Here is a 26,295-nt window from a genome sequence, read left to right on the forward strand (position 1 = left end):
CATGTCCCATGAGACACTCCAACTGGAGTTTTGTTTGGACCTTGGAATGAGTTCGGATCTGCTCCTCACTGAGCACGTTCACACCGACTTCACATACCACAGCAAGTTTTATGGGAGATGTTCTAAATGTACGACTGAAATCGGTGTGAGGCGCGCTGACGAATAGATTCGAACTCGGGAACGGAATCTGCTCCTCACAGGTCTCTCGAACTCGAGGAATACTTGGATCTGGACCTCTCTCTGGGGACACAAACAGGTAGGATGGTAGATGGGTCTGGGCCCCTCATCACTTTACACGTTTACCGTATTCAGGGATCAAGGGCCCACCGTTAGATGGACTCCAGCGGAAACATCTGCCGTATCAGCCATTTGATTTTGGCTACTCTCTGAAAGACGGGCCCCACTCTTGGGCGAGTCCTGATTTCTAAATCTGGGTCACCCTCCATGCGGACAATACACAGCGGGATGTACTGTGGGACGTTATGGGGGCAATTTGGTGGGACTGATTTGATCTCCTCTATTTGAACTATATTCGTCGTAACTTGCTACTGCAGCCGCATATTAGGAACATCTTCTCATCAAGGACAAAGGGAGATGTTCCTAATATGCGGCTGCAGTTAAATGTTGGGAGCGTTTTATTGGTAGCAGATCCCAAGGGAGAGGGGTCCCACTCACCGAGAGAGTACAAAAAGTCTCAGAAAACGCGGCAGCTTTTATGATGACCCGGTTGCATTGCAACACGACCCAGCGAAGACCATTCGTCAATTTCCTTCCTACAGCTTTCTTCAATTCTTCTTTCGTATTAGACAATTAGAAGAGTTCAGTCTTTCACTGACAGATGGTAGTAGTAGACTCTACTCATTGTGCTTTGGGAGTGAGAATGCAGAACGAGGTGGCCTCTAATGGAGGAGAAGAAAGCTCTCAAAAGGTATTTCCGTATGTTCAATCTGTCTTTTTGATCGGTGCCGCATGTTTAATCCATTGTCTTAATGCCCTACGGGTTTCAATATTCCAAGATTAAATTTCTTAGTTCTGATTGCTGGGAGTTGTATCGGTAAGCCGCTCAACCTTTTCTTTTTTTAATTTTCGGTGTTTGTTTTTAAGGTTGTAGCGTATGATTGAAGCTCATTTTCTGCTTTTGAAAGAATGCACCTCCTGGAGAGCGCCATTTTAGTTGATTCTATGCTTAATCGAGACCTTTTTCTTTTAATTTGTTTTTCCTTTTTTGTTCCTTATGTTGACGTCTATGCGACTATGCCTGTTTGGTGGGAGTGGGTGGATGGGTGGGTTGAACTTTACAATTAAGTTGAAATCAGTGAGCTTCCGCTTGAAAGAAACAAGGAAAACATAGAGTTGTCTACTTGTCTTACATTTTAGAATGTCGCCCTTATCAGTTATCAGTTGATGGAAATGTTTCTAGTGGAGTTGTATTCCATCGGTGTCTGAGAGATTTAGATGGGTTGTTTGAAATGTTTGAATCGCATGCCAAATCTTTACTAAAAAAAAAAAAGAAAGCTCATAACAATTAGGATAAGCCTTTCATTCAAAACTTAAATGTATATTGTATGCATGCGAAAGACTAAAAACACATATTATACGCTTCTATATTTAAAATCTGTTTATTTATTTATATTACTATCACTGCTTTTTTCGTGGGATGCTTTGTGAACTTTCCTGGAGCTTAGGTAGTTAGGTTATAGATAGATTGGAAATGCTTTTGTCAGGTTGCTATGCTGTGAATCGAACAAAATTATGCATTGGCATTTTAGCTTAGAGAGGAAGCATCCAAATAACCCATTTTCATCTCTCTCTCTCTCTCTCTATCTATATATATATAAGCTGCAGCACTGCATTTGTGTCCTGGACCTCTCATAGGCAGAAATATGTGGTTAAGCATGTTTTGGTGAATTCTTAGTTTTTGTAATAGTTTAGACTTGCGCCCATGGAATTGGCTTTCAGAAGAAAAATTGTCTGCGTTATTGACATTCAGTACCTGATTAGAATGTCTGTTGTTGTAAGAAGTTTCTCAAAACTGTGTGTTTGAGTGCTGGTTGATATTTTGTCGTTTCAGACTTCCCATTGAAACAATAAAAAGCTGAAGGTGGATACTTTTTTCACTCCTAGTTATCCTTTCGAGGTGTAATTACTTTTAAGTACTTGTGAGGCATCTTTTCTTTTCTCTTTTCCTTCTTTTAAGAAATGAAATTCATATAGTGTTGACAAGTCTGACCTGGTGGAGGGGAATTTTCTTATTATGTACCTGTATATTCAACTAGTAGGCATAGGTTTCTCTTTGGATCTTGAAAAGACCTGAAATGAAAGGGGACTCTATGGTATTGATAGTGGATGAGGCTCCATTCTGATTTCTTTGGATTCTAAGAGACTACATAAGGGAGAGAAAAACATTGTCAACCATGATGAAAAGCTGCCAGATAGGTTTGAAGGTCAGCCAACACCCTCCTCACCAATAGTCTAGCAATTGGAGTAGAGCGGGGAAGCTGTATACTGGGGATTTAGGATTTCTGGTGTAACTTCGTATGTGCTGATTATCTATTAATTATGTTGGTTTTTCTACCCACACTATATGAAGAATGCTTGTACTATTTTACATATTTAGCAATAGTTCTTTTGATCTTGTCACTGGTAGAATTCAGTTCGATCTCATATTAATTGATGTTAATCATTCTTCGAGCTAAAATGATGGAGATTGTTCTTTATGAGTAAAATGAGGACTGTCAATTCAGTTAGCTTCTTGTTATACATTGTTTTGGATTATGCTTTGAAGATTCCACCAACTCCTTCATTTGATGTTTTCCTGTTAATAGGGGTGCTCACGGTTCGATCAATTGAACTGTGGGCCTATTTTTGAAACCGAACCGACACTATCGGTTTTTGGAAAACTAGTAACCGAAACCAAACTGAAGCCAATCGATTAAACGATTGACCGTTTTGGTTAACCGTTGGTTTTTTATATTTATAGTATATATTATAAATAAATATATAATAAAAAACTAGAAATATATATAAAATATTATATTTTAAATAATAAATAATATAATATATAATATATTATAAATATATAATTATAGATATAATGCATATTTATTAATTTATAATACATAGAAAATATAAAATACATATAACAAATATATAAATATAATATACATATAATATATAGAAATATATGTATACTGATCAGTGGTTAACCACTGGTTTTATATATTGGTTAACCGAAATCGAACCAGTACCTTCGTTTTTTTAAAAATACCGAACTAAAACCAAACTGACTGGTTTGGTTAACCGGAATTTTCGGTTTGGTCTCGTTGGTTCGGTTTGGTTTATCTTGCTCACCCCTACCTGTTAATATGCTTTTGCTAGAACTTTTTGGTTTATGATTAAAATCTCAGGCTGACAAGTGTGAACATGTCTTCGAGCGATGCACATTTTAGGGTATGCACCTCGCCTTGGTCCCAGGAATGCATAATGATATGCTTGATTTTATTTTTAAATTTTCACTTTAAATATGTTTTACGTGTTATGTTTATGTATTTTACTTTGAGATAATAGTTTTTTTAAAACATTTATTTTAAAATTTAGGTTTATATTTTTAATTAATAACGTGTTTAATATTTTTAATATATTTCATTTTTGGCATTATTTGTTTTTTTTTTTTTGGATTTGTAGCATATTTTGCATTTTTGCGCTTTGCTTCAAAAAGGCACGCACCTTGCCTTGCGCCTAAGGCGCAAAATGGCCCTTGTGCTTTTAAAACACTGGATCATACTTTTTGGTGTCTGCTAAACTTATTGGTAACAAATGCGAAATAGGTGGCTATCTAACTTTAGTTTGGGAATAATCTCTTTTATAAGGTATACAGTCTCCTTGTGTGTGTGCAACTGTGCACATGCACGTGTCTGTGTGTATGAATCTCTTCTTGTTAAACCAGCATCCAATTTGGGTCCTTCAGTTTCAACATCTGGTACGACAAAGTCATCTGGGGGACAGCAAAGTTCTTGTGTGAGTTTACTTTATAGTTTTTATGGTATTATCATTTATAAGTCTTTTTGTCAATCTTTCTCTTCAGGCTAAAATTGTGGAAATTTTTAATTGGCAACTTTCAATGATTTTATTAATTTGTGGTAAAAGAATGATTATTTACAAATGGATTGTGCCTAGTATCCATAAAAAAAGGATTGTTCCTAGCACCCCTCATGCTATCTTTTATAGCACATCTCAATCCCTTTTCTTAATTAAACTAGTACTTGTTCTTTGGTTTGTATGGTTCCCCAATACTTTTGAGTTATAGAGATTCCTTGTCTTGCTAATGCATCTGCGATCTTGTTTGCTGATCTCTGAATCCATGTGAATGTTGCTCTCGACTCTCTTGCTAAACTTTATCTCCCTTTAGTTATGCCTGCATCTCCATGATCCGTGGCCTGTTATATTTAATCCATCCAATGATCCAATCATGGTCCTTGATTCTCCTACAATAATGCTTGCATAATTGAGAACCTTCCCTAACTTAAGTCCATGTAGTTTTGCCATTAACTTGGCCTTTATTGAGTTCCCTTGGCCAATAGATCCAGAATAAATGACCAATATTTCTCCTGCATGATTGCTTAATATTCACTCCACTCTGGACAATCCTGGATTACTCATGCTGCACCTATCAAAGTTAAGTTTTAGGTAATTCAATGACAGTTAAATTTGTGGAATGTATTTCATGCCGTTATTTTTCTTGTAACATTTGCACTGTCAATTTTACATTTTTTATGACAAGTAAGAAGATACATGTAAGATATGTTCAATCCATGCAGAAAGGGGAGATCTCAAGGTCCTTGTCTGTACCAGTGCGGAATGTTGTTATTGTTAGATCTTTATCCTTTGCAACTTGTAAAGAACATGTACAAGAAAATGCAGACAATGGTATTTATTTATACTCATTCTAGTTTGGTTTCAAATTTTCTTAATAGTTGTTGGAAGATTCCCTTAGTTGATATGGCATTTGATCAAGTTCATTTATTTTCAGAACTATTGAATGAAAAAAACTGGATGTAGTTCACTGGGCCTAAAAGTGCCAGGATGCAAGTATGCAACTGAGTTTTTCAACATTCTTTTTTTTGAAGAATCAAGAAAAAAATCATTAAAAGGAAAAATAGTTACATCCTTATCCTTGGTTGTCTAGATGACACACCACAAACATTCTCAAAGTTTCAAATCGAAAAGGATTCTACATTACACTGTAATTCAAGGGTATTCCAGAAATTTTCCAACAAATTGGCCTTGGAGACTGGTCACTGCAGCTACCATGTATTCATTGGTCACTGAGAACCCATTCTGAGTTTTCCAACATTCTGTGTAACTTATGAGATCTGGCAATCATATGTTGGATTATAGATACCAAAATGTTTTATATTAAATATGCTGACATGACATGCCAAAAGAGGGAAAAATCTATGCTGCTGGAAAGAAATGATACTGGAAGGGTATCATAGTCGAACATTTTATACTTGATTCTGGTTTCACTTTTATGCATATCTAGAGAAGCTATTTGGGTCTGGTTTGATAACTGATCAACTATTGAGAAGATAAGGACAGCATATGAGAGGTAGATGGTATATAATCATAGGGCTGCAGATAATTTGACTCTAATTTGGGTTGGGGTATATCTGAATTTGATTTGACAAGTTATATTGAATATCTGATTCAATCCCATATCTGACGGATCTACAAAGTTCAGATTCAAATTCAATTTGAGAACATTATCATATATCCAAAATTATATCCAATTCAAATTGATTGACATGAGATTCAAAACAATTTCAATATATATATATTTTTTGAAAAAAATGCTATATGGAACCAATAACTGATACTGGAAACAGTTTAATGGCTTCTCACCAAATTTGAACTAAGCCTGTGGAACATAGGAGCAGTACACAGTTGAACTCCCTCCTTTCTCTCTATAATACTTCATTGGAGCTTCAAGCTTGTAGTGGTAGAACTGCAAGACATCAGTTGGTTAAACAAATCTAATTGTTCTGGAGCTAGAAAACCATTTGAAGATTCTCAGGAAGAGAACAACAGGAGGCCATGAATTCCCTTTAACACTACTCTTCACTGAGATAAACCTATAATATTTCAAAAAGAGGCCACCTGGAGATATTGAAAAAGATGTTGCTGATAACTCCTCTTAAAATACAAATACATGTAATGGTAGATCTGCACTAGGATTGCTAAGACTAAAAACAATTTAATCTTTGTAAAAAAATAACTGTTTAGGAGTCAAACCTCTAGAACCATCAAAACGCCCATGACAAACAACAAACTTTTCCCCATTTGATGAAAACACAAAGTAGCTTTGGTCTTCAAATCCATAACCATTGTGGCCTAGGAAACCCTTAAATAGAGCCCTAGGAAATTGAAAGATCAAACAGACCTAATTATTCCAGTAACACCTAACAAACCTTTCAAGTGTATGTGTGTGTGGTACACCATGCTGTTGTTGGTTGCCAAAGGAGAAATGTATCTTGGAGGCTTTCCATTTGAAGAACAACCAATGATGCCACTGACAATTGCCCTCTTCTCCTTATCTATATTGGAACAAAGTGGTTTGAAAAACCTCCAACCATGCTGTTGGTGAACACTCTTTTCCCCTACTTCTCTATGTTAAAACTGAAGGGCAAAGAATAAAATGAACCAACTAGGGTTTCAATTTGTTAGAAAAGAAAAGGTTGTTAATGATATATTTTATATTTAGACCTGAGAAGCTCAATTGATTATGTTCATGTCCATCATTTCAGAATGCCCCTTCCACCCTGGAGGGTCCTGGGTTGCCAAGAGCACTAGTTCTCATCAAAGTTAAACTTTATTTATATTACACTTGGAGAATGAGAATAAGCCTGTTGCTTCAAGTTAGTGCCAAAAAAAAGTAAAAAGAAATGAAAGATAAATAATCTTTTGTCTATTTTATTTCAAAGTTTCTAGATAGTGGCGAGTCCTTTTCTTTTTTCTGAAGTGTTACCATTCTTTATTGAATATTGAAGGTGTAATGATATACCAAAAGTACAGTGGCTGCAAAAGAAGATCAGCAGTCAGTCCCATCCAAGGGTGTTTCTTTCTCTAACAAAATGGACATTGTTTTATTTTTTGGTCATTAGGTTGATTTGTGGGGCTGAAGAGTTAAAGGTTCTCCAGATTGATTCTCAGCTACCACTCAGAAGTTTTGTTCCAGCATGAAACTAATTCTGTTGAACCATAAAAGGAAGCACTCAGAATTGAAACACAATCTAAAATTTTGCTGACAATGTGCCATTGCTGTTCAAAATTTTAATTCTGGTATCATGAAATTATCATTTTCTATTCATATTCTATTTTCTTCATCTTTGTTTCTTGTCAATTCAGGTGAAATAACTCCAGTTCATACAGAAAACAATGACGAAGAGATTCTTGAAGAGGAAGCTGTTTGCAGGATCTGTTTAATTGAATTGTGTGAAGGAGGAAATACACTCAAGATGGAATGCAGTTGTAAAGGTGCTCTCAGGCTTACACACGAGGAATGTGCATTGAAGTGGTTCTGCATGAAAGGAAACAAGAACTGTGATGTCTGTGGGCAAGAGGTTCTCAACTTACCAGTAACTTTATTTAGGGTACCAAGCTCTGCTCAGAGGGACAATAGAGAAAGGCGCAACAGAAGGAACTCAAATACACAATCTACAGGGTAACAAAATTTGAAGATTATTATCATGTATCTTGTTTTCTTGTTTCTTAAAACCCAAATTTCAGCTTAAGAGACTGGAGTTTGATGGGAACTGTTAGAACCCATGTGAGTTGGATCTTTCCTGATGATCATATGACTCACTATGTACTATAAATCTCCTACTGGACCATTATATCTGTTGAGTGACAACTATTCCTATTTTCTCAATTCACCAAATTATGTAGGGGCACCTGCTTTGACTCCAAATTGTAGGGCTTGAACGAATTATGGAGCACAGGACGGTTATGACTGGCTTAGGGTTATTTTAAGACTAAAAGTAAATATTTGTTAGGTTTGGAAAAGTCTCGAGGCTTAACTGCAATAATTGCAGATTTGCCTAAACTGTGAAAAGTTTTGAATTGGGAAACATAGATCTATGGTTGGAACTTTTTAATGAATATATATATTCCTAGATAGATGTAAAGGTCAATCAAGTTTGGTATGGTTCAGAGCACATCTTGTACACAACAACAGGAATTCTGGACTATGAAGAAATCAAGAAAATACAAAAAATGTGAAATCCAGGGTTCAAGGTGAAATTTTGGGATAGAATTTGATATCATATTTATAAGTTTTTTCAAGGGGTGTCCAACTATGAAAGCAATTAAATATGATTTGGCACAAAAGGATGAAAATGGTAAAAAGGGGAAAATTTTGAGTTTTGGCATAAACTTAAATTGAAGAATAACTGTACTTGAACCAATTTTTAATCCTTTAGAGGTGTTGTTTGAACCCTTGTAACTTGTGACCCATTGGTGGCTGTAACTGCTGTAGGGTGTAGAGAGAGAAAACCTTGAACTACTCAATGGCCACCTAGAATCAGTATAGGGTTTTTGGAGACCACTCACCATATGCATAGTATGCAGAAAAATCACTCAAATATAATTCCTATATCAATCTTGACATTTTTGACTCAAAACATGCCTAAACACATACGGAAAAAAAATAAATTAAAAGGAGTGGTTCTTTGACCTTTTTGGGTGCAGGTGGACCCTACCTACAAGCTTGGCTAGTTTGTTTGCAGGTGAAACCTTCAGGTGGCCAAGGAAAAGAGGAAGACTCTTGTGGAGATGCACTAGTGCTGCTGTTTTGTGGAAAGTTTGGGAAGAAAGAAATGCGGGACTCTTCAAGAGGAGAAAACTGTGGAAGCAATTTTGGAATATATTCTCATAAGGGTGATTCGTTGGGTCAAATCTTTGGATGTGTTCTCACCCTATTCCTTTGATGACATAAGAAGAAATTGGAGGGAAGTGGCTTCTTCGTCTACAAGAAAGTCTAGAACAATTAAGATTTGGGAACCACCATCGTGGAATCTTATAAAACTTAATTTTGATGGGAGCTATCTTAGTAACCCAGCCCTTTCAGGTACAGGAGGGGATTTTAGGGATAAAGATGGAATTATTTCAGCTTCGTTCTCAGGTCCTATTGGTCTCAGAGATTCCACTAGAGCTGAGTTGCTCGCTGTACTTTGTGGGGGCACAAATAGCAGAAAAGTTAGATATAAGAAGGCTACTGGTTGAAGGGGATTCTCAAGTGGTGGTAAGCTGGATAAAGAATGAAAAGAAGACAGGCTGGACTTATCGAGAAGTGGTGAACACGATCAAGTGGTTTTTAAGGGGAATGAAAGTAAGTTTTCAGTGGGTTCCAAGGGATGCTAATGGGTTGGCAGATTCCTTGGCAAGGCAAGGGGTTTTTAGGGAGTAATTATTTTGGGCTTGTTTGTATTGGCTGCTTTTTAGGGGTATTCATACCCTTTTTGATTCTCATTATACACCCTTGTTTATATTAATGAAATGATATATGCTAACTGTTAAAAAAAACAGAAATTAAGAATTGTTATTATCAAAGGAAAACACAATAACTCATAGAGGACTCAACCAATAATTGAAATTTTAGATACAAACTAACTATAATTAGACAAATCGGACTACTAGGCCGGACCCCACAAAAAGCATGTAAAGTGACAAAAAACATGCTGTCTAAAATTACAAAATACAAAAAAAATTCAAATTTGACTCTGATTCCTGCATCATCAAGTGGTTAAAAACATGCATAAAAATTTCAAATTTCATATTATGTTGAGATCATAATATTGCAAATTTTAGTTTTTAATCCTTGTTTGTGATATTGAAGGGCCATGTAAGGCAGTCACAAGCATGGTAAGCATGTAGATGAGAATTTTGAGAAATAACGGGATCTAACAGTTCAACATGGATGCACTCTTTTAGTTTCATTTCCTTCATCTAGTATATCAGTTTTACTTGGTTTCTGCAGTGCCTGGAAGGACTTGGTGGTGCTTATCTTGATTAGCACAGTTTGTTACTTCTTCTTCCTTGAGCAGCTACTGGTATGCGTTCCATTTCTTAAAACAAATCTGAAATGATATTAGTTCTTTAAATATCTACTGAAACTTGGACTAGTCTCATCTCAAAATAAATGTGACCTTTAGAAGATCTTACATGGCCAATCCAAAGCAACCATCAGATAGGATATTCTTTGGATAGGCCTCGTGTTTAGTTCTGCACTGCATGTTACAACCCACCTTGTATTGACTATTGAGAAGACTGGGCAGTTTTTGTTTGTCTGGTGCTCCATTTTAGTGGGTTTTGAGGGTCTATCTTTTAGGCTCTGTTATAACTATTGACGTAATAAGATATTATATACCAATTTATTGATAATTTTTCATCAATAACATGTAACTTCATTAAAATTTAGGAAAAATTACATACAAGCAGAGGGAGGTAAACTATCTTAACTCCCTCACAAACAAACAAAAAACAAGATTAGAAATGAGCCCAAGACAAAGAATCCCTATTCACCCCTTGCTTAGCTAGTCCATCAGCAAATGAGTTAGCAGTTCTCTTCACCCAGCTGCATTTTATCTCAATATCCTTAGCTAGCCATTTAAATTTTTTATTTTCATTGCTGTAGTTCCACATTCCAGTCTTGTCTTCCTTTAACCATCTTACCCCCACGTCCGAGTCACCTTCAATTACCTTCCAAGGCCGCAAAAATCTCAGCCCTCAGAGAGTCTCCCTCTATATTACCAATCTATAGATAATTTCATGCTATACAAACAAAGTAAGCCTTGTACTTGGGACTCACACAATTTAAACTTTATTAAAAAAAGAAAAATGCACCTTATATTGGAGCTTACATAAGGTACGGTTAGCTATACAAAGTTCCAATCTTTTGATTTAATACTCACAAAAGGGTTTATGCTGGAGTTGGAGCATGTGGCAAGGGCTTCTAGGATAACACTCTCCCCATGAGTAGATGGTAAAGAGGGGACTTTTGGAGCCCTTTTAATGCCATTTTTATACCATGTGGAAGATTACCTTTTTTTTTTTTTTTAAATGAATCTCTAGATGACCTTACTAGCAAATCCATTCCCTTGTTAAATATAATCAGAATATCTCTTGATCTATGCTGCACTGATATAGCGTCCTAGTTGGTGGGCACTAAAAAATATGATTCATAGACTTGGCAGTGTTTAAACAAAATAGAAGATATTATTATTTACATTATCAGATTTACAATGGGTGAAAAAAGCTAGGAATTGTACCAGACAAAAAAACAAATGAATTTATAATGTTATATCTATGTAGTGTTTTTACCTAAACTACATAGATATATCTAATGTTATATCTATGTTATATCTATGTTATATCTCTTGATCTATGCTGCACTGATATAGCGTCCTAGTTGGTGGGCACTAAAAAATATGATTCATAGACTTGGCAGTGTTTAAACAAAATAGAAGATATTATTATTTACATTATCAGATTTACAATGGGTGAAAAAAGCTAGGAATTGTACCAGACAAAAAAACAAATGAATTTATAATGTTATATCTATGTAGTGTTTTTACCTAAACTTTATACTTATATAGGATAGATATGCAAAAAGTAGTTGTACAAGATTATAGAGAATCTTTAGGTTTTGAACAGAAAATAAAAGAGGAGAAAAGGAAAAGAAGAGAAGAAGAGAGATAGAGAAGAAGCACTCGTGGGAGAAGCTTTGAAAGAAAAGAATGGTTGGAGTGCTTAAAACAGCCGCCCCACTCCTTAATTTATATACATGGTTTCCTAATTGCAAAAGAACTTTAATGCTTACATGGCAATAAAAGATAAGATTAAAATAAAACTAATCCTAGATAAGATAGAATAAAACTTATCCTTATCCTACTTGGAAAGCTGATCCTAATCAATTAAATCTAAGTACATCTCAGGGTGTCACACGAATACTCTCAATGTGGGATCCACAGTTTCCTACACTCCCCCTCAAGTTGGGTAGTAGATATTTGTCATTCCCAACTTGCATAGATCTTCTAACTTCTTTCTTGAAACAGCCTTGGTGAGAAGGTCTGCAAGATGCATGTCGGAGGTGATGTAGGGAAGGCATACTTCTTGAGATGTAACCCCTTTCTCTGATAAAATGCTGGTCCACTTTGATATTCTTAGTTTTGTCGTGCTGTACTGGATTATGAGCTATATTGATTGCAGCCTGATTATCACAGTACAACATTAGGGGTTTCTCATAAACAATACCCAATTCTTCTAGTAATGACCTCAACCATAGAATCTCAGCCACACCATTTGCCATTGACCTATATTCAGCTTCAGCACTTGAACGAGAAACAACACTTTGTTTCTTACTCTTCAAGGAGACCAGATTACCTCTAACAAAGGCACAATATCCAGAGGTAGATCTTCGGTCATCAACACACCCAACCCAATCAACATCTGTGTAGACTTCTATCTTCATGTGGTCATTTTTCTTGAACAAAATGCCTCTACCTGGGGACTTCTTCAAATATGCTAATATCCTTTCAACCGCAGGGAAGTGAGTAGTTCTAGGAGAGTGCATATACTGACTAACTACACTAGTTGCATAACTAATGTCAGGTCTTGTGAGGTAAAGATAGAGAAGCTTTCCAACTATTCTGTTTCTTCGAGCAGATCAAGAACATACTTTCGTTGAGAGACAAAAATCCCATGCTTGGATCTAGCTACTTCAATGCCCAAGAAGTATCGTAGTTCCCCCAGATCTTTTACCTCAAACTCTTGATGAAGGAGTTGCTTAAGAGACTCAATTTCACTAGTATCACTCCCGATTACTACAATATCGTCCACATACACGACAAGCAAGGTTATGGAGGAACCCAATCTCTTAATAAACAAGGTGTGGTCTGACTGGGCCTGCACATATCCGAACCTATGTAGGGCTCGTTTGAATCTGTCGAACCATGCTCTGGGGGATTGTTTTAGTCCATATGGAGCTTTATTCAACCGACAAACCTTTCCTGTCTCCGTACCATAAAATCCTGGAGGCAACTGCATGTAAACTTCTTCCTGCAAGCCTCCATTGAGAAAGGCATTTTTAACATCCATTTGATACAACGACCAAGAGTAACTAGCTGCAAGAGATAATAGTACTCTGATAGTGGTCATCTTTGCTACTGGTGCAAAAGTTTCTTAGTAGTCAATACCATATGTCTGAGTAAATCCTTTTGCAACTAATCGGGCCTTATACCTTTCAACAGAACCATCAACATTATGTTTCACAGTGAATACCCATCTACATTCAACCGGTTTCTTTCCTTTAGGTTGATCAACTAGTACTTCCAATGCTTATTGTATTGTTCTGGGAATGGGAATATCAGCAATGGATGCAACAAAAGACTTGTAGGAGGGGGACAAATGATCATAGGATAGGAACTGAGAAATGCAGTGAGTTGTGGTGCAACGACGTTTGCCTTTACAGACTGCTATGGGGAGATCAAGGTCACTGAATGAAGGTGAAGGCTCCATGGTTGAATGTCTCTCATTTGTAGTATTTGTGGTACCTGGATCTGGATCTGCAGAAGGAACTGGGGCTACTTGGTACCGGGATCTAGATCTGCAGAAGGAACTGGGGCTACTGTGGTACCGAGATCTGGGCCTGTAGTGGGGATTGGGACTGGCCTGCACTGCTGATGTCCAAAATCGACCTGTCTCCATCGTTTGTGATAAACTCTCACATCCTTGCACCTTTGACATCCTTCCCCATTACATCCTTCTTCACTTAATGAGATTGGAAAAGGAACTTCCGATGAGCTACTCCCGACTTCACTATTCTCCCCCTGAGGAGAAACCCTTGGATAATAGGGTTTATCCTCAAAGAAGGTGACATCCATTGAGACAAATCTTTTTCCAGAAGTCGGTTCATAACAACAATATCCCTTTTGAATTTGGGCATAACCAAGGAAAATATATTTGGAGGCCTTGGGATCAAATTTGGAACGATGAGGGCCTAGGATTTGAACAAAACAAGTGCACCCAAAGGTTTTGAGGGGAATGGTAAATAATTCTTTATCAGGGTATAAAAGGGTAAATGGAGTTTTCATGTTAAGAACCCGTGAGGGAATCCGATTGATGAGATAAGCAACTGTAAGAACAACAACATCCCCTCAGAAACATATAGGCACATTTGAGGTAAACATAATGTCTCTGGCTACCTCCAATATGTGTTTATTCTTTCTTTCAGCAACCCCATTCTGCTGTGGTGTATGTGGGTAGGTACTCTGATGGATAATCCCATGATTAAGCATGTATGTGGCTAATGGGTTTGCAAAATATTCTTTTGCATTATCTGATCTAAAAATTTTAATTTTGACCCCAAATTGGGTTAAAATCATTTGATGAAAGATCCAGATTAATGCTGGAACCTCATCTCGAGAACGCATAAGGTAAACCCAAGAAAATCGAGTTTAATCATGAACCAATAACAGGAAATATCTGTACCTCTCAATGGCAGTGGTATGATAGGGTCCCTAAACATCAATATGCACAATTTCAAAAGGAATATTGCTTATGTTATTACTTAATGAATAGGTACTCCTGCAATGTTTTGCAAGCTCACAATTTTCACATTTCAAACTAGTCATTTGGACAGATTCAAATATACTAGGAAACAAACTTTTCAAAGCCTGAAAGGATAAATGGCCCAATCTATTATGCCAAAGCATCACCTGATTAACAGACTGAGAAACAAAGGATTTCTTAGTTTCACTATCTTCTTGATGAGCAATTCCTCCAAGTAGGTAGATTCCATTTGCCTTACGACCAGTCCCAATCACCTTCATTGTTTCCAGATCCTGAAAAACACATCGATCAGGAAAAAATGTTACTGAACAATTCTGCCCTTTTGTAATGCTACTAACTGAGAGCAAGTTAGTATTAAGCTTACGAGCATGCAGGACAGAGGATAGGGAAATTGTATCAGACAACTTGATGTCTCCTTTTCCAGAAATAGGAACAAGAGATCCATCAGCAATGGACACTTTGTCTTTACCAGAAGATAAATGATAGGTAGAGAATAGCGAAGGCAAGCTAGTCCTATGATTAGATGCTCCTGAATCTATTATCCAAGAATGTTCTGTATTATTTAGAGCTGAAGCATGATAAGCTAAGGTCCGATTACCTGCTGAGCAAAAGATGAGGTTGAAGGAGCTGGTGATGGCTGAGGAGATGATATTGAATTACTGACTTCACTTTCTAATTGTGTCAGAGTAACTCAGACAACAGCTAGGGTATCAAGAGGGGTACTTCTTGAAGCCGTTGAGGCTGCACTATCAGTGTTGATAGCCATATTGGCATTACCCTTTTTGTTTCTGAGTTTTGCTGGAACTAGATGTGGATGCAACTTCCAACATGTGTCTTTGGTGTGTTTAGGTTTCTTGCAATGTTCACAAACTAGCTCCTTTTTAGCCTTTTTCTTCATATCTCTTTCCTTATCTCCCCCTGGCTTGGGTTTAACTGTTGCCAAGGCAGATTCGAAAAGCTGTTGCTGTAACATGACCTTTCTCCTAGTCCCTTCACTGTGCACTAGGGAATAGGCTTGAGATAGAGTCACACTTTCTCTTGTCAATAGTTTATGTCGTACAATATCATATTCAGAATTTAGACCAACCAAGAACTCAAATACTCTGTTAGTTTCAATTTGCCTTCTGTAAGTCTGTGCATCATTTTGCCTCTCCCATTCAATCGTCTCAAGGTGGTCAGTCTCATGCCACAGGGATTTTAGGGTTGAGAAATAAACAGAGATCTGTTTCTCCCCTTATCTGAGATTTTTGACCTCACATTTCAGCTAATAAGCCCTAGCAACATTAAGGCGCTTGATAAAACTTAGATTAGATGTTCGTTTATGTTCAGATCAGAAGAAAGAGAAGGAAAAGAGAGAGAGAAGGAGAAGGAGAAGGAGAAGGAGAAGGAGAAAGAGAAGAAAAAGGAGAAAAGTCATAGCCGAACTAGAGAGAAAAATCTCAAAACCTCTAGTCAACCCTTCTTTTATTTATACTCTTCTAAGATATACAAGGATTACCATTGTACATCAATAGAGCGATACATATATAACTAAACATAAAAGGACTGTACTACTCTTGTACAACTGACTTTAACACTCCCCCTCAAGCTGGTGAGTATATGTTATATAGTCCCAGCTTGTTACATATGTAGTCCACTCTTCCCCGATTCAACCCTTTGGTAAACAAATTTACTCATTGATTTCCTGTGTTCACATATGCTGTACTTATCACTTCACTAAGCACCTTATCACGTACAAAGTGACAATCCACTTCTATGTGCTTCGTCCTTTTGTGAAACACTGGATTAGAGGAGATATGAACTGCGGCTTGGTTATCACAGTATAGCTTCATAGGAGTGTTAATCGAGTATCCCGTCTCCTCTAGTAGGTGCTTCAACCACACCAGTTCGAATGTTGTATGAGCCATAGCCCTATATTCAGCCTCTGCACTACTTCTTGCTACCACTGTCTGCTTCTTACTCTTCCATGTCACTTAGTTCCCACCAAGAAAAGTGCAATGCCCTGTAGTGGACCTTCTGTTAGATATGGACCCGACCCAATCAGCATCCGTGTATCCCTCTATCTCAAGGCTTCCTCCACTCTTATACAACAAACCACGACCTAGAGCACCCTTCAAATACCTCACAATCCTTAGGACTGCCTCCCAGTGTGGGATTCTTAGATTATGCATAAATTGACTCACTACATTGACCGCAAATGAGATATTAGGTCGAGTGATGGTTAGGTAATTAAGCTTACCCACCAGCCTTCTGTACCTTTCTGGATCCTCAAACTCCTCACCTGTATCACTACCCAACAACTTTGTTTCCTCTAGCAAATCAAGAACATATTTCCTCTGGCACAGATTAATACCATTCTTGGACCTTGTAATCTCTATCCCTAGGAAGTATCTTAATTTGCCAAGATCCTATGTCTGGAAGTGATCATGCAAGTAAGTGTTCAACCTGTCAATTCCTGGACTGTCACTGCCTGTGATAACAATGTCATCTACATATACCACCAAGAGAATCTTCCCAACATTTGATTCATAGCTGAATACGGAATGATCAACCTGACACTGTTTCATTCCAAACTTCTTCACCACTTCACTAAATCTCCCAAACCATGCACGGGGATATTGTTTAAGTCCATAAATAGCCTTCTTAAGTCTACAAACCTTCCCACCCTCCCCTTGAGCAACAAACCCTGGTGGTTGCTCCATGTACACTTCCTCAAGAAGATCACCATGTAAAAAGGCATTCTTGATGTCAAGTTGAAACAAGGGCCAATCAAACATAGCAGCAAGAGAAATTAGAACACGAACTGACCCAATTTTGGTAACCGGAGAGAAGGTGTCTGTGTAATCAATACCATACTGTTGTGAATAACCTTTGGCAACAAACCGAGCTTTCAACCGTTCAACACTTCCATCAGGTAAATATTTAACCGTGTACACCCACTTACAGCCGACCACATGCTTACCGGGAGGAAGAGTAGCGAGGTCCCACGTATGAGTACGAGTCAGGGCCTAGAGTTCTTCTTCCATTGCTTGGTGCCACCCTGGAGAATTGAGGGCTTCCTGGACATCCTTGGGAACAGAGATAGAGGATAACATAGAAACAAACTGTTGATGGGAAGCCAAAATGTGAGATATAGAAACAAAATTGGAAATGGGATGGAGAGTGCAACTGCGTTTACCTTTACGCAAAGCAATAGGAAGATTAAGATCAGAACTTGGAGTTGGGGCTGGGGTGGGATCAATTGCCGGATCTGCCGACGATGACGAAGCTAGGGGAGGAGCCAATGCCTGACGATGTGTATACACTTGCCAGATAGGTGGTCCTCTCTCAGGTGGTTGCACTGGAGGCAAAGACTGTGTCATGACCGGAACAAGAGGAATGGGACCCTCAACAGGAACAAACTCAAAAAATGTAACATCAGAACACACAAAAGAACATCGAGAACGAGGGTTATAACACTTATACCCTTTTTGAGTCTTGGAATAGCCAAGAAAGACACACTTAGTGGATCTAGCATCTAACATGTCCATTCCAGGCCCAAGATTATGAACGAAACACACACATCCAAAAATTCTAGGAGTAAGGGGAAAAGGAGACAATGTGGAAAACATAATAGAGAAAGGGGACTGACCTTCAAGGATAGACATGGGCATGTGGTTAATAAGAAAGCAAGATGTGAGTACAACATCACTCCAAAAGGGTTTGGGGATATTCATTTGATGTAAGAGGGACCGAGTAGTTTTCAAAAGGTGACGCTTTTTTCTTTCAGCCACCCCATTTTGTTGAGGGGTGTAGGTATATGAGGTTTGATGGATAATGCCATGTTGTTTCAAATATTCTTGAAAGTGTGTGAAAAAATACTCGCGACCATTATTAGAACGAAGAATTTTAATATTTACACCAAATTGATTGCGAATTTCAGCATAAAATTTCTAGAAGATAGAAAACAATTCACTCTTTTCTTTCATAAGGTAAAGCCATGTCATCCTTGAATAATCATCAACAAAAAATACAAAGTACTTGTAACCATTATAAGACACTACTCTGTTTGGACCCCAGATGTCCGAATGGACTAAAGAAAAAGGACTCGATGCATGACTATCAACTCTAGGACTAAATGAGACATGGTGGTGTTTCCCAAACTGACACGACTCACAATTTTAATTAGAAAGACGACGCAACGACGGAACAAGTAACTGAAGAGCTCTAAGAGACGAATGACCAAGTCTGTAGTGCCACTGATGAGGGGAGAGAGATGACTGAAGAGCTGTTGCCGAACCACCTCCATCAAGATAATACAGTCCACCAGCTTCATGCCCTCCACCAATCTTCATTCCCGTCTTGAGATCCTTAAACACACAAGAGGAAGGGTAAAAAGTTATTGAGCAATTAAGATACTAAGTCAATTTACTAACAAACATCAGGTTAAAGGGAAACTTGGGAACATATAAAATTGAGAGGGATAATGAGTCAATGTCAATATTACCAACACCACATATGGCTGATGTAGAGCCATTGGCAAGAGTAACAGATTGGGAAATGGAGGACGCAGAAATGGATGAAAACACACTTGGAGTTCCAGTCATATGATCGGAAGCTCCAGAATCTATAATCCAACGGGAAGATGTGGATGCCAGACAAGCCGTACCTATGTGTGAAAGGGTAGCTGTGTTTTGTTGAGATGTACCATGAATGAACCACTCATACTCATCCTGTGAAACACTCACCATCTCCTTTCTGGAAGTATCTGTAGATGTAGTGGGGATCCGATCAATGACTTGAGATTCTTGTCTTGAGCTACCACCATTTATAGCTACATGATTCGCCCAGGTTGAAGGTGGGCCATGGAGATCGTAGCAAAAGTTGATAGCATGTCCCTCCATACCACAATGAGTACGCCTTCTTTGAGAATTACCACGTCCCCTACCACGGGCTCCCTCTGAGTCTCGTCCTCCAACACGACCACCACCATGATTATACATTCCACCGCCACCACGACCATACATGGGTCCACCACCACTACCACGACCATGCTGACCTCCCCCTCTCGTAACTGCAAATGCAGACCTATCTGACATAGTGGAAGTCTCTATGGGTCCAACTAAAATCCTCCGAAGACGAGCAAACACTTCCTCAAGAGAGGGAAGAGCAGATCCACCTAATATCTGTGCTCTTACGAGTTCATACTCAGATTTCAGCCCTACTAAAAATTTGGTCACATCCAACTGCTCTTTTTGTTGTAGCTGAATTTTGACATCAGGTGTAAGAGGATGATAAACATTCAACTCATTTCGTAAATTTCTCATACTGGCATAATAGTCCTCAAGACTCTGATTCCCTTGTTGCAGATTGAAGTACTCTTGGTACAGTTGGTAAACCCTAGTAGTGTTATCTTGTCCAGAATATAGTTTCCTTGCATGATCCCAGACTTCCTTGCTGTATCTAAAAACATGAAGTTCACACTTATTTTGGACTCCATGCTGTTCCATAGCCAAGTCATAATTTGAGCATCCTCCTGCTCCCATTCATCATATCCTGAAGAGTCACTTGAGAGTTTATCTTCCCTCACATGTTTCACTTTCTTTTTGGCTTTCAGGAAAACTTCAACAGACTTAGCCCAAGGGACATAATTCTCACCATTCAGTTTTATAGAGGTCATCTGCACATTTAGATAATCAAAAGGCACCATCACACTTGATTTGTATTCACTGCTGTCTCCCATGATTGCACAAAAAAAGTGGGAGGTTGTACCACTAAATTGTTACTCTACTTCCCTAATAAATCACCTCACTCCACATGAATGATTGAACACCACTAGGGTTCCTAGTACCAGGTTTCAGCAGAAACACTCACAACTATTCACCACTGTTTCAGCAATAATATTCACAACCGTTCACCACTTTTAGCACAACACTACTGTTGCCGTTTACTGTCAGCACTAGAAATCCTCACAACACACCTCACGAATAATATTTTCAGTTCTGCAACATATAAAAGAAACTTGCTACATACCACAACTTAGTTCGAAGATCATGTACCTGTTGAGTAGAGGGTACCAAGTCTGCACTGTCACCATCACAAAATCAGCCCTCTTTGAATTGCGAGTAGAGGGTTTTCTACCAACCACACAAAACCACAACGACTACACTCATTGGAGGCATGGAAACCCCCAAAAGGAGAAAACGACCAGTCCTTTTCTTCATTTCTGGAAAACTCTTTAAATATCAATGAGAATTCTGCAAAACCCTAGAGAGGAATGCGCAGAACAGAGAGAAAAGGAGACAACTGATCTGAACTGATTATTGTGGCTCCGATACCATGATAAAACTCATATTAGATGTTCGTATATGTTCAGATCAGAAGAAAGAGAAGGAAAAGAGAGAGAGAAGGAGAAGGAGAAAGAGAAGAAAAAGAAGGAGAAAAGTCACAGCCGAACTAGAGAGAAAAATCTCAAAACATCTTGTCGGCCCTTCTTTTATTTATACTCTTCTAAGATATACAAGGATTACCATTGTGCCCTCACCCTCACTTAAGTGAGGGCCACATCAGTAGAGCAATACATATATAACTAAACATAAAAGGACTTTAGTACCCTTGTACAACCAACTCTAACAGGGCTGAGAGTAGGTTTCTTTCACAACATCCCAAATTTCTTTAGGTGTTTTTGCCCATAAGTAATCTTGGCTGATGTGTGGCTGCATAGAGTTGCACAGCCATGTCATCACCAAATAATTTTCCTGAATCCACTTAGCATAAGTGGGATCCTCCTTGGTTGGTTCTTTCACATCGCCCAACAAGTAGTTCAACTTTCCTCTTCCCCCAATGGCCATCATGGCTGATTGGGCCCACTCTAAGTAGTTTGAACCATCAAACTTCACAATTGTAATCTAGAATGTGTTTTCAACCATGCTGCTTGAACCAGCCCCAAAAACACCCTACCCTTGGCTTTTAAACTCCATTAGAATGCTTCCTAATTACTGTACCAATCGGCCTATTGGGTCTGTAGCAGATAACAGGAGGGTTCTGATTCAGAAACCCTAATTTTGTGACAGTCGGCCTATTGAGACTGAACTGTATCAGTCTTGTTAAAAGGAACTACTGGATCTTCCAAAGAGCAAAGAAAAATAAAGGGAGAGGAGACAAACCTGATTACCTCCCTGAAGCAATAACAACCCTGAAACTTGAGGGTTTTCTATTAAACCCTAAAAAATGCAGAAAGGAGGTTTTTTTTTTTTTTTTAACCATACCTCTTATATCAAGAGACCCTTGCTGCTGATTTCTGGTAAGGCTTGAAAATTTACCAGAAAATTCTGAGAAACTCTGATCTTGATAATCAGCTTCAGTCTAGAATAGCGGAAACCGATCTTGAACCAGAGTTCTTCTGAAACTTTGATGACCACCTCTAGTCTTGATCCTTTTCTCTTCCTCTGATTCTTCCTGGTTATCAAAGATTTGATCCAATCTTTGGACTGCTGCTGTAGATAACCTCCAAGAATCAGCCGAAGGGAGTTTTCTCTATTCTTCCAGCTCTAGGTGGTTCTCATGTGGTCGGCTGGATCAAACTCACATGAGAAGCCCTAAATTTGGCTCTGATACCAAGTAATCGTACAAGACTACATAGACTCTTTAGGTTTTGAACAGAAAATAAAAGAGAAGGAGAAAAGGAGAAGAAGAGAAGAAGAGAGATAGAGAAGAAGCACTCGTGGGAGAAGCTTTGAAAGAAAAGAATGGTTGGAGTGCTTAAAACAGCCGCCCCACTCCTTAATTTATATACATGGTTTCCTAATTGTAAAAGAACTTTAATGCTTACATGGCAATAAAATATAAGATTAAAATAAAACTAATCCTAGATAAGATAGAATAACTAATCCTAGATAAGATAGAATAAAACTTATCCTTATCTTACTAGGAAAGCTGATCCTAATCAATTAAATCTAAGTACATCTCAGGGTGTCACACGAATACTCTCAATGTGGGGTCCACAGTTTCCTACACAAAATAAGAAAAAGAAGATTACTTAATCATGGAATCAGCACCTAGAGGAACTATTAGTAATCAAATAATCAATATATAGTAATTTCTTGAAAGAATTGGCAAAAAAAAGCTAAGAGTTCAAATTTTGGAAAGAGCCTCTCTATGTATCTTCAGGGGTAAGGCGGTGTACATCTGTGGGAGCCTCGTGCACTGGGCTCACTTTATAGTATAGATTTATTTTCCTAATATAAGGATTTCTATAACTTTCTAACCCATATATATTGTTGGGCTAACTTCAAAATTGAGTTGAATTCCTAAAAAATTTCTAAAAGTTGACTTTTTGATCCATTACAAGTTTGACATGAATTTCTAACAAGAAAACAACCCAACTCATCCCAATTTTAATCCCAACTATTTGGGGTTGGCTAGACAAGTCCTGTCCTATGATTTTGCTCTATCAAGAGACGTGTTTTCATTGTCTGGAGAATGTATCGGTATGTATTTGTCATTCAAAATCAATTTATTGTAAGTCTACTATAACTCCATTCAAAAAGATGAATATCCCCCAAAATGAAAACCTGTTGAGCTGTTTGAGGGTTTTGAGAGGCAAAATGTAGATGGATTGCTCGAGTAAGAAAATATAATTGGAACAAGAAAATAACTTACACAAATGGCCTATAACTAAATTTCTAACAAATGAAGATCTTGTTCAATATCAAAGTGATTTGGGTAATTTAACTTGGAACAAGAATTAGCATGTCAGACAATGCAAATCTATACACACATCCTAAAGAAGAGGCAATGAAAGATGAGAACATTTAATACTAGAGTCTTGAATTCTGGAGATAATACATTTAAGACTCAAACCGCTAAATGTTTAATTGACTTTATGCTTTTGGTTGCCTGATTGGGGTCAAACTCTATTTACATAATGATCAGAGAACCTACTGGTAGATCTTAAATTTCTAGGTGATTGGGAGTGGCATTTAAGGAAGTTTGCCAGTTGGTTTTGAAAATCTAGCTAACTGGTTAAATCCAGGTCAAATGTTACACTCTGACTATTTGACCTCAGATTTTGAATGGTGTATTTCCAGACTCTGAATAGGCTGTGATTATTAGTAACTTTTTGGGAGGAATCTCAAATTTCATTGACATAACTAAAGCATACCATGTATTGTTGGCTTCACTGAATAGTGGGGCAGATGCCAAAAAACAGATTTGATCATTAAAAATATCGTGTACTTGTGGAAATATGTAAAATATCAGGAAATGGTGTGGAGCCTGTTTTAAGGAACTGAGAATAAGTAAGATAAGAAGAAGATGATAAAGGGGAAAACTCCTGTTTTATTTGATTAGAGAAGAATATAAAAGTAGAGAAGGAGAATTAGAAGATGATGGACTGGCAGATTCCCTGCCACTGAGGAAGAAGTAGAAGGAAGAAGAGGGGTGGAACCCCTGGACCAGTTAAAACAGGAAAGAAAGAATAAGGAAGATGGCTTGAGTGCCTATTCTATAAACCACGGAAACCACCTGTGGTTTTCCCTCTGAAATTTGCAACCAATGTAAATACACCCAGAATCTGTGAGTTTCTGGATTCTGTAGTAAAGATAAAAAATGCCTAGAACCTGAGTTTCTGTATTATATATATATAAAGATAAAAACCCAGAATTTGACTTTCCAGATTTTATAAAAAGATGGAAAATCTGAGAAATGGCCTTTTAGTTTCTAGGATCAAGCCATTTTCTCAGGGTTGTTTCTATAATCAAGTATATGAAAACTGAACTAAACACTCAATTGTCCTGTCAGAATTGTATTCTAACTAGAATCCAGCTTCAAAAAATTTTTTATCATGTGGCTTGGAGCAGTTATCAGGTTTTTGTTGGTACGAGGGGTTTTTTTAAGAGACAAAAATGAACAATATATTTTATCAAAAATAAAATGAACAATATGTTCTACATATGTCTAAACTCCTTTGCCCAAAATTACTTCTACTTTCTATTGTATTACTGTTAATGCCTTTCTTTTGGTTGTTTGAATACCCATCTCGGACAGCTGTTTGATACCATCATGTCATCCTGATTCGAGGTCGGTTTCCATCAGGGCAAGCCCGTGCCCACACCGTTCTAACCGCCATTTGCAACCTTGCATTGGAAATATCTCCCCATGAAATAAATCACATAAGTATGGAGATATTCTCAATGCAACGCTGTAAAGGCTGCTCTAACGGGATTTACCCTGACCGAAGCTGAACTCTCCTGATTCACCATATTAGGCATCATACAACACCACCATAGAAAGAATTCGTAAGTTGTTCTATATTGAAAAATTGACCATATTCACAGGTCAATACTTGAATCACTAGGCTGTAAGAGGCTCTAAAGTTGATACTTTTGTCTACTAGCAATCAGAAACTGCAAGTAGTTGGGCTTTAACTAGATTCCATGAAAATTTTCTAATTAACTGATTTATTCTAACTTTTTAATGGATTCCTAATTTGTTTCTCTTATGCAGGAGATTTTTTCTTTTTCAATTGTATGCATGAAATATTAACTAATTCCAAGCACCTAGTATGGACCAATGTTTTAATGGAAGACATACTAGAGAGAAAGAAACATGAATTAAAATGAGGATAAATATAAAGTATGCACATAATGAGCTGTATATTAAGGATAAAGAAGTGTTAGGAGCTGTAGAGAGCCTCATTACATTCTTGCAAATGCATCAATCTCTATTTGAAATATTTTAGTGTAAAATGATACCTCACAAGTGCTTTAGATATTCTAAATAGGTTAATCATAATGTGTATGCATGTACATATGTGTTAGGATTCATCTTTAAAGTTTAAGTTGGTCTTCCATGGAGAGTCCTACTTCGATTACTATATGAATTGCAAGGTATTAATGTAAGGTATCTCAAGATGTGGGGCATTTTTGTTATACTTTTAGATATAGCCCTCATAATTGAGGTTGATCTTGCTTGACGACACTAACCATAGAAGACCATGCAACTGTATAGGAGGAAGAAGAGATTTTGTAGACATCGTCTTGTTTATGTATACTTTCTCTTATCATGATATTGCAGATATAATTGATTAACTACTGTTGTCCCTTCAATAGGTTCATGACATGAAAACTCAAGCAGTGGTGATCGCGGGTCCATTTTCTTTCACCCTAAGCCTTCTGGCATCGATTTTCGCAGTCATCCTAGGTATGTTTGTTATAGGAATCAACTCTAAAACCATGCTTTTCACCAGCTATTGGAAGCTCAGCTATGTGAATCCTGCTCTATCATTGAAATTAGGAGTTAGGATCCATATCTGATTATACTGGACAGAACAGAATGGAAAAACATGATTTACGTATCTGAACCCATATAGTTGGGACAAGGATTAGATGATAATGATGATTCATGTCTGATGAGGGTGCATAGGTTATATGTTGGCCGTTGACCTGATGTAGTATTCCTAAACAGGCTTGGGGCCATAGGTGCAAGACTAGATGAATTACTTTACTTTTAAGGTTGCAGAAAATTAAATGTTAACAATGATTAGTAATTACTTTTTTACATGCAGCAATTAAGGAGTATATATGGACATATGCTGCTCTTGAGTTTGTCCTTATAGCTGTATCTCTCCACCTATTTTATTCTGTGGTGAGCAATCATTATCTCTACATAAAAACTTATCTTTTCCTTATT

The 26,295-nt window shown here is 37.6% G+C and overlaps 1 protein-coding gene across 2 annotated transcripts in view; it reads left to right on the forward strand.

Annotated features, from left to right (window-relative positions):
• The first annotated feature begins 3,689 nt into the window (after positions 1 to 3,689).
• The window catches only part of LOC148867329 (uncharacterized), a 29,183-nt gene continuing 6,577 nt past the window's right edge, over positions 3,690 to 26,295 (forward strand). Inside the window, exons 1-6 of one of the 2 annotated variants that reach the window (XM_088981269.1) lie at positions 3,690 to 4,017; positions 4,818 to 4,926; positions 7,405 to 7,720; positions 10,034 to 10,106; positions 25,716 to 25,806; positions 26,171 to 26,250. In XM_088981269.1, coding sequence (XP_088837395.1) covers positions 3,817 to 4,017; positions 4,818 to 4,926; positions 7,405 to 7,720; positions 10,034 to 10,106; positions 25,716 to 25,806; positions 26,171 to 26,250 — 870 coding nt within the window. In that variant the 5' untranslated portion in view covers positions 3,690 to 3,816. The remainder of the gene's footprint in view (positions 4,018 to 4,817; positions 4,927 to 7,404; positions 7,721 to 10,033; positions 10,107 to 25,715; positions 25,807 to 26,170; positions 26,251 to 26,295) is intronic. The other variant, XM_088981270.1, reaches the window with a different exon arrangement.

The sequence above is a fragment of the Nelumbo lutea genome, chromosome 3 (genome assembly GCF_056320005.1).
Source record: "Nelumbo lutea isolate HS-2025 chromosome 3, American lotus-T2T, whole genome shotgun sequence".
NCBI classification, from domain to species: Eukaryota; Viridiplantae; Streptophyta; class Magnoliopsida; order Proteales; family Nelumbonaceae; genus Nelumbo; species Nelumbo lutea.